This window comes from Mandrillus leucophaeus, unplaced genomic scaffold, assembly GCF_000951045.1.
Source record: "Mandrillus leucophaeus isolate KB7577 unplaced genomic scaffold, Mleu.le_1.0 Scaffold250, whole genome shotgun sequence".
Taxonomy (NCBI): Eukaryota; Metazoa; Chordata; class Mammalia; order Primates; family Cercopithecidae; genus Mandrillus; species Mandrillus leucophaeus.
The window spans coordinates 13469-23417 of NW_012102588.1; the positions used below are offsets into that span (position 1 = coordinate 13469).

The 9949-nt window shown below is 41.7% G+C and overlaps 1 protein-coding gene across 1 annotated transcript in view; it reads right to left on the reverse strand.

Moving 5' to 3' along the window:
- Positions 1–9711, reverse strand: part of LOC105542125 (sorting nexin-31-like) — a gene marked incomplete at its 3' end in the record, with an annotated part of 22752 nt that extends 13041 nt beyond the window's left edge. The window contains exons 1-2 of the mRNA XM_011983510.1: positions 9595–9711; positions 5065–5129 (exon numbers count right to left, since the gene is read on the reverse strand). Of these exons, the coding sequence (XP_011838900.1) occupies positions 5065–5129; positions 9595–9652 (123 nt within the window). The remainder of the gene's footprint in view (positions 1–5064; positions 5130–9594) is intronic.
- Between the last annotated feature and the right edge of the window lie 238 nt (positions 9712–9949).

The following is a 9949-nucleotide window of genomic DNA, read 5'->3' on the forward strand; positions in this document are numbered from 1 at the left end:
AATTAACCTCCATATTTTTAAATATCTGAAGAAAAGGCTGTACGATTTGAAAGTCATTGCCTCTGGAGGACAGGGGAGTGTTATAATCCTTTTTAGCACTATTTCACTTTTATTTTTAGATTTTAAACTTTTATTCCATCCATGATATCTATTTCATTTTCCTAACTATAAGCACATTTTGCTTTGGTAAGTAAACAAACATTTCAGAGCAATATAATAAAGAGGAGAATTGATGGCATTAAAAGATCTTTGTGTGATAAGATCAAAGCAACCACAAAACAGATCAAACAAGTTTAGAGTGGAAATCAAAGAACAATTTGGCTCTATTTGTGATATTTGAATTTTACTAGAATGTTTTAATGTATTACTTACAAAATTAATGAAATGTAAAAGCAATACAAAAACCAATTGTGGGGAAAAGTCAACCTGGTAGAACTGGCTTGTATAAAAAACAAAACATTAAATAAGCTGCTATCTTTTTTTGTTTGTTTTGAGTCAGGGTCTTGCTGTATTGCCCAGGCTCAAGTACAGTGGGATGATCATAGCCCACTGTGGCCTCAAAGCTCTGAGCTCAAGCAATCTTCCTGCCTCCGCCTCCAGAGTAGCTGGGGTTATAGACACGTGCCACTACCCCCATCTAAGTATCTCTTATTATTATTTTTTTGTGGAGACAGAGTCTCACTATGTTGCCCAGGCTGGTCTTCAACTCCTGGCCTCAAGTAATTCTCCCCCAAAGTTCTGGGATTACAGGTGTGAGCCATTTGCCATGCGCTTGGCCCAGCTGCCGTACTGATCTATGATGCAGTAGAAATGAAAAAACACAATTCATGCTAGAAAACTAACAAAAACACATTCATTTTAAAGAAACCTCAAAATCTGCCAATACATGGGCTGCCTTAACACGTTTTAAAATATGTGCTTTGTTGCTATTCTGCTCTGGGGCAGAGGAACATTCTTAAGAATGTTTCCCATTTCCCTTGTAGAGAGATGACAGTGGCCCATCATTGCATGTGATGAGGTTTCAGCCCGGTGAATCCGCATATGGATTTTCCTGGATGGGCACCATGGCTGTTAGACATTCCTCTGCCTCAGAGCAGAATAGCAACAAAGCGCACTGATCTCCTTGAAAAATTAAAAGATTTCTCCAGTTGTTAAATTCAACCCAATTCAACTCAAAAAGAGCACATATTTTAAAACGTGTTAAGGCTCTGGGAAGTGACTGTTACCTCTGTCCTGACCTCTCTTCAGAGGCAGACAGAAAACAATGAAAAGGAAAGCATCCTTGAAGAAACTTACAAATAGCCTGAGGTTTTCAGAAGGGCTGCCAAGTGCAGTGAAAATTGAACCTGGTCAGGAAGGAGGGAATTAGAAGTCTCAAAGTGCTGCAGAACTCAAGCAATGCATAAGCTGCCTGAAAGCAGTTAATCACGTGGTGCTCAGCCTGTCTGGGAGCGCTACTCCGGGCCCCATTGGACACCACCTAGTGGCAGGGATGCTGAAGAGACATACAGACACTCCATCTTTGCAAAAGGCAATCTCTCAGCATGGCTGGGGAAAGAAAAGGGACTGGCATTAAGATTTTGCTTTTTAAAACCCATGTCTTGGCCAGGCGTGGTGGCTCACGCCTATAATCCCAGCACTTTAGAAGGCCAAGATGAGTAGATCACCTGAGGTCAGAAGTTCAAGACCAGCCTGACCAACATGGAGAAACCCCATCTCTACTAAAAATACGAAAATTAGCCGGGCGTGGTGGCACGCGCCTGTAGTCCCAGCAACTCGGGAGGCTGAGACAGGGAATCGCTTGAACCCGGGAGGCGGAAGGAGTGACTACCTCACATCTATTAACATTGTGCCAGATGATATGTTTTTAGGGCATCAGTTAATTTAATCCTCAAAGCAACCCCAAGAGACAGGAGCTCTTCTCCCCATTTTACAGATGGGGAAACTGTGGCACAAAAAGCCTAAGTAAATTGGCCCAAGTCATATAAATCAAAAGTAGGGTAGCCAAAATTTGAATCGAGGCCATCTCACTACTTAGCCTGAACTCTTAACCCCTAAACCAGGTCAGGGGATGCTGATCTTAGTCAATCAAAATATTAGAAGGCTAGATCATGGTATGAGGAGCTGTGGTTTAAAGCTTTGCTGCTAGACAGTCTGCTCAGGCCTTAGGGTAGAGTGTTCATAAGAAAGTGCTCAGAAACAAGAAACAAGAACTGGAAATACAACAGATTCAATGAATTCAACTCAGGCCCCCTCCCCAATACTGTGTCAGCAAACAGCTAGCTCACAACAGCAGCCCCTTTCAAAGCTGATTGATGACCTCAAGATAACTGGCAAGAGACCTATGTAAAAATCCTGCAAGAAAGGAGGAAAGAAACGTGACCAATGAAAGGCAAAAAACATATACCAAAAAAATTGCATCATTAAGCAGATGAAAATGATGGATGGGTTAATAAAAAGAAGGTGTTTCTGAATGAAGACCTCAAAGAATAGATAAAAGCCTCAAGAAATAAGATAACAAAAAGATACAAAAGTGAGCTGGCAAAGTTCATGGAAGAAATGGAAGAGGAAAATAAAGCCATTGCAAAAGTGAAAATTGTGTTAGAAAAAGTAAAACGAGGCACTGAAAAACACAGCTAGAGGTATAAGGCTTTTGTATGAAGTCACAAAGGCAAAATATTGAAGAACTAAAAGCAGGTATAAAACCTTTCAAATTATCAGGAAAATAAGATATACAAAACTGGCTGGGCAGGGTGGCTCATGCCTGTAATCCCAGCCCTTTGGGAGGCTGAGGCAGGAAGATCACAAGGTCAGGAGTTCAAGACCAGCCTAACCAACATGGTAAAAATCCTGTCTCTACTAAAAATACAAAAATTAGCTGGGCGTGGTGGCTCATGCCTTTAATCCCAGCTAGGCATTAAAGGGAGGCTGAGGCAATAGAATCACTTGAACCCGGAAGGTGGAGGTTGCGGTGAGCCAAGATTATGCCACTGCACCCTAGCCTGGGCAACAAGAGTGAAACGCCGTCTGAAAAACAAACAAACAAGGATATATAAGACAAAGCTCAGAAACACTGAATGATCCCATGAATGACGGAAAGCAAAACCCATAATGCACCCCCAAAAGATGACTGAACTAAAGTCAATGTACCATCATATGTGCAGATATAGAACAATCTGCAAGACATAGGTTTTAAACAGCAAGGTCAATTAAAAAAAATTTTTTTTTTCGGGACAGAGTCTTGCTCTGTCACCCAGGCTGGATTGCAGTGGCACGATCTCAGCTCACTGTAACCTCCACCTCCCGGGTTCAAGCAATTCTGTCTCAGCCTCCCAAGTAGCTGGGATTATAGGCATGAGCCACCACAACCGGCTGAATTTTTATTTTTGTAGAGACAGGGGTTCACCACATTGGCCAGACTGGTCTCGAACTCCTGACCTCAGCTGATCTACCCACCTCAGTCTCCCAAAGTGCTGGGATTACAGATGTGAGCCACAGCACCCAGTCATTAAAAAGTAAGTTCAAAAAGTGTGTTGAGTGTGCGCTTGTTTATAAAATAAAGTGTGTGTGTGTGTGTGTGTATAGTCATGTACCCCTTAATGACATTTTGGTGAACAGCAAACTGCACATATGACAGTGGTCCCATAAGATGATAGTATCATATTTTTACCATGCCTTTTCTATGTCTAGATACAGAAATACCATGGTGTTACAATTGTCTACAGTATGAAGTACTGTAACGTAGTATACAGGTTTGTAGCCTAGGGGCAGTAGGCTCTACTGTCTAGGTCTGTGTAAGTACACTCCATGGTGTTCACACAACAACAAAATCGCCTAATGATGCATTTGTCAGAAGGAATCCATATTGTTAAGTGACACATGGTTGTGTGTGTGCATGTATGTATATATATGTGCATGTATGTGTATATATGCATGCTTATATATGTGCATGTATGTATAGCAAAAGAGCACTATAAATTATTAGACTATAAACAACAGTTGTCACTGAGGAGGGGAATCATAAGGGAAGAAAAGTTACTTTTCATTGTATACACTTGTGCTATTTGAATTTTACTATCATCACCACTTCCACAACAAACTTTTCAAAGAATAACAAAGTATGTGTATATACAAACCATCAAGCAAATGTGAAAATATGAACCACTACAGAACAGAAGGCTCTAGGGCCATTTCTCAGGTTGAGTGGGCCAGTAAATACCCCAACACATTTGAACCCCTGTCTACATGAGACTTTTTCTGAGAACCCAATAAGATTTTATTTTATAAATGAGTAAATAAATGAATGAAATGTGTTCCAGTTTTTGCAAATCCGATCCTTCCTCCCCTGGCTAAGGATCCAGTTAACTATTATCATATTACTGCAGAACATCAATTCTTTCAGAACTTTTCCAGCCAAGCTCATACATACAGGCATAACAATGTTTCTTTATGTGCCATTAGAATGAGTGTTGTTCTGAACAAATGTACTTAACAGTTTCAGCCTAGAGAGCAAGTGACCCATGATTCTTTAGATCAACAAAGGAAAGGGAGTTGCTGTATGTCATTCTGTTTATGTTGAATTTTCTCCATGATTCATTTACAATAAAGGTAGAAGTAGAGAATACACAAGGAATAGCCGGCATGGACTGCTTTCCTGATGTCTTCACTGTGGCCCACTTGGAAATCTCAGCTACAGAAGTAGGGTCAGAGACATGTTACGGGAACCCTTAATGATAAAGGCTGTAGTTCTTGTACTATACTCAAAGGTCCTCTTCTTCATGTCCTGTTTTGAGATGTATGATGCTTAGGCTACAGAAAAAGGGATCTACTTAATAAAATGAGCCAAATGTCAAGTGACACACTTCACTTTCCATCTAAAGTCTAAACCTCCAAAAGAACAAAATAGGAACCATCCCCCAATTGACTTGAAATGAATATATTTTGCCCAAGTCCAGGCTCTGTGGGGCTGTGGCCAGTGCACACATGTGTGTGTACCTGCACACATGGTTCAAGAAGAGTGTCCTGAAGAGGAATGATGGCCCCATTAAAGAAGAGTAAGCTTACCAGCTGTGCCAGTTTTAAAAACTCAACGAAGACATCGCTTCTCAACACGTTTGGGTCCATGGTTACTGAAAAATATGGACGGTGAGCCAGGTTAGCATGAGCTGGGCTGGGCCTTGCCTATTAATTGCTGTGTCCTCTAGAGATCGCTCATGCCTTGCCAGTGCTCTGTCTCCTCCCTGAAGTGATGAATGTTGAAACCTTTCAAATACAGGAAAACCCCCAAAGGTTGCCTCCTACAGGCAGCCTTAACAACAGGAACTCATGACACCCATCCAGGGTGACAGTGTTCCCAGGCATCTCACTTTATTTATACACACCCATACTACTCAACATCTATTTTGTTGCCCTACCAGGATGATAATGAAGTTTATATGAAGAATCAGAAAGATCTTAAAACCTACATCTAGACTCCCCGACTAACAAGACACAGGGTAATTTGAAAATTTAATTCAACCAAGAAACATCGATTGAGATGTTTGGAGACACCTCTTTGGAGTCTCACCCAGTCGCCCAGGCTGGAGTGTAGTGATGTGATCTTGGCTCACTGCAATGTCTGCCCCCTGGGTTAAGGTGATTCTCTTGCCTCAACCTCCAAAGTAGCTGGGGTTACAGGCACCCGCCACCACGCCTGGCTAATTTTTGTGTTTTTAGTAGAGATGGGGTTTCATCATGTTGGCCAGGCTGGTCTCAAATGCCCAAACTCAGGTGATCTGCCTGACTCGGTCTCCCAAAATGCTGGGATTACAGGTGTGAGCCACAGCACCCAGCCAAGAGCACCCCTTTGAATGATAGGAGTTCTCAAGATGTTACAAAAAAAAAAAAACCAAAAACAAACAAACAAACAAAAAAAACCAATGACAAGGCAGTCAGAGAGATTTAAAATATTTCATTCTTCTATACTTAACAAAAATATTTTCACCCTTAGTTTTAAAGCTCCTGACACAAATAGCCAGGAGATATGGGCAGAGCAGATGGGGCAGACACACCCCCATGAGAACTGCAAACCCACAAAGTATGGCCCAGCCTGGTTCCTCCTGGTTCACCCCCCTTGCCGCAGATCCTCTCCTATATCCTGTGTTACATACTTACTAAATGCTGCCAAATTTCTTTCTTCCTTCTGTTTTCATTACTGTTTTCCTTTTTTTTTTTTTTTTTTTGAGACGGAGTCTTGCTCTGTCACCCAGGCTGGAGTGCAATGGTGTGATCTCAGCTCACTGCAACCTCCGCCTCCCAGGTTCAAGCAATTTCCTGCCTCATTCTCTCAAGTTGCTGGGATTACAGGCATGTGCCACCATGCCCGGCCTGTTTTACTAATTTCATCAAACATCCTCTACCAGCATTTTTTATCACTGACTTCATTGCAGGCTGTGCCTTTCCCAAAAGACATCATGTTTGTCAAAATAAACGAAGAGAGAAAGTCCCTGCAACACGAGAAACTATTTATAAAAATCATTCTGTCTTTTCCGAGGGGTAATGCCCAGGGTGGAGGAGGGGGAAGCCCTTGCATTATTTTCCGCAACGGGGCATATAGTCAAACTATGAATAGCTATATTCATCAGCATAAGTTATTGGGAATGAGGAAAGCTGCTGAAAAAGATATTCACCCAACTGGTATTTACTGCGTGACTATTAAGTACCAGTACTGGGCTAAAAACTTTGTATATTTTAGCTTATCTAATCTTCATGACAAACTCTGAGGTAAATTATTTCTATTTCATGGACAAAAAAACCGGAGGCTCAGAGAAGGTAGGTATCTTGCCCAAGGTCACACAGCTGGTAAGGAACTAAAGTGGGATTTGATACTGGGTCTGATTCTAGAACCTGTGCTCTGAGTCATGAGGCGAAGCCGTACTGTCTTCTTACTTGACCTTGTCAAAAAGGGTACACAAGTCATTCTGATAAGAATAAAGACCAGTCCTGGAAAAGCAAAACCTTAAGCAGTGTGAGCACTTGTAAAAAGGCCAGGTATTAAAGGAGCATTTTGCTGAGACATGAGAAAACAAACCAAGGGAGAATGAAAATTCAAAAGATATTACATTTTGAACTTGAACTTTGAAAGAGCTCATTCAGTAGGTCTAAAAAGAAGTATGGTCCCATGACAAAAAAACAAAACAAACAAAAAAAGTTAATGGGAAATAGATGGCTTCTAGAATTTTTACGTACTATGTTTAAGAAAAAGATGCAGCCATGAAAAATAATGAGATAAATCTATGACTGCTGATGTAGAATGACCTCTAAGATATATATTTTAAGAGAAAAAAGTCAACATACAGGAGAAAATCTTTTTTCTTGAGCTACGAAGGACATTAGTATAATAGTTGGTGATGCTTTATTTATTTATTTTTAGAGACAGGGTCTCCATCTGTCACCCAAGCTGGAGTGCAGTTGCTCAAATCATAGCTCAGGAGGTCGAGACTGCAGTGAGCTGTGACTGCACCACCGCACTCCAGCCTGGGTGACACAGCAAGACAATGACTCTAAAATAAAAATAAAAAGAGACGAGATCTATGTTGCCCAAGTTGGTCTCAAATTCCTGGGCTCAAGTGATCCTCCTGCCTCAGCTTCCCAGAGTGTTGGGATTACAAGTGTGAGCCACCACTCTCAGCCTAAATGTCTCAGCAGTTTTATGTTTGCTGACTTTATTTTTTGAGACAGGGTCTTTCTCTGTTGCCCAGGAGGGACTGCAGTGGCAAGATCAGAGTTTACTGCAGCCTGAAACTCCTGGGCTCAAGCAATCCTCCCACCTCAGCCTTCCAAGTAGGTGCAGGCACGTGCCACTAAACCCAGCTAATTTTTGTTTATTTTTTATTTTTTGGTACAGACAGGGTCTTGTTATATTGCCCAGGCTGGCCTTGAACTCCTGGGCTTAAGGGATCCTTCTGCCTTAACCTCCCAAAGTGCTGGAATTGCAGGCATGAGCTACCATGCTTAGCCTAATTGTTGAAGTTTGAATAAGGTCTCTAGATAAATTATTGTATCAATGTTGTTTCCTGGTTTTGATACATTGAACATCATTGTATCAATGTTGTTTCCTGATTTTGATACATTGAACATTATTAAATCAATACATGAAGTAGGCCAGGCATGGTGGCTTACCCCTGTAATCCCAGTACTTTGGGAAGCTGAAGTGGGCGGATCATTTGAGGTCAGGAGCTGGAGACCAGCCTGGCCAACATGGTGAAACCCCATCTCTACTAAAAAAATACAAAAATTAGCTGAGCGTGGTGGCAAGCACCTGTAATCCCAGCTACTTGAGAGGCTGAGGCAGGAGAATCACTTGAACCTGGTAGGCAGAGGTTGCAGTGAGCCAAGATCACACCACTGCACTCCAGCCTGGGCGACAGAGCGAGACTCTGTCATAAATAAATAAATAAATAAATAAATAAATAAATAAATACTAGCTGCGTGCAGTGGCTCATATCTGTAATTCCAGCACTTTGGGAGGCTGACATGGGAGGATTGCTTAAGGCCAGGAGTTTGAGACCAGCCTGGGCAATATAGTGAGACTCCATCTCTATAAAAAAAAATTTTTTTTAATTGGTCAGGCATGGTGTGTTGCATATATAGTCCCAGATTCTTGGGAAGCTGTGGTGGGAGGATTGCTTGACCCCAGGACATCGAGGCTATAGTGAGCCATGATTGTGCCACTGCACTCCAGCCTGGGCAACAGGGAAAGATCCTGTCTCAAAAAATAAAATAAAATCAGCAAGTATATAACTGCTGAGACATTTAAGTTGGGTGTGGTGGCTCACACCTGTAATCCTAACACTTTAGGAAGCTGAGGCAGGAGGATCACTTGAGCCCAGGAATTTGAGATCAGCCTGAGCAACATAGTGAGACCTCATCTATTTTTGTTGTTGTTGTTGTTTTTAATCTTTTTTAGAGTCACTGTCTTGCTATGTTACCCAGGCTGGAGTGCAGTGGAGCAATCATGGCTCACTGCAGCCTCAGCCTCCTGTGCTCAAGCCATCCTCCCACCTCAGCTTCCTGAGTAGCTGGGATTATAGGCATGCACCACCATACCTGACTAATTTTTAAAATTTTGTTTAGAGACAGGTTCTCTCTATGTTGCTCAGGCTGGTCTTGAACTCCTGGCCTCAAGTGATCCTCCTGCCTCAGCCTCCCAAAGTGCTGAGATTACAGGTGTGAGAAACCATGCCCAGCCAGACCTCATCTCTTTAAAAAAAAAAAAAAAAAAAAGTATTTTTAAAGCCAAATACAAAGAACACATATTATATGATCCCTTGTATATGAAATGTCCAGAATAGGCAAATCTTTAGAGATAAAAATTACAGTAGTAGTTGCCAGGGCCTGGTGGGGGAGGGAAAGAGGACATGATTGCCAATGGGTATGAGGTTTCTTTTGGGGGTGATGACAACATTCTAAAATTGGATTATGGTAATAGTCACACAATTAATTACATAAATATATTGTAAAAGAATTGACTTGTACACTTTAGCAGGTGAATTTTGTGGCATATAACTTACATTGCAATAAATCTGTTTTTTAAAAAACCCTGCAAATACATACCATTTTGCAAATATTGTTCCAGTTGGTTCCTTCTCTCATCAGCCATAGCTGTGGTCATTGCCAAATAGTACTTTGGTGGGAAGGGTGGCAGGCAATTTCCAAAGACCCGCCTTAGCTGAAAGATCCAGGAAACACAGTTAGGCAGGTGACCTACCAGTTCAGGGTTGATGAGATTACTAAAGCCTCCTCTAGGGCAAGTCCCATCCCAGCACTTTATTTCAAGTTAAGCCTTCCTGGTGGCTCAAAGGGGGAAAAGAGGACAATTTGATTTTCTTAAGGAAGAATTTATTTCAGTATATATTCTGGAGATATTACTAGACATATCACAGACCGGCAGCTCCAGTCTAAGTTTGGT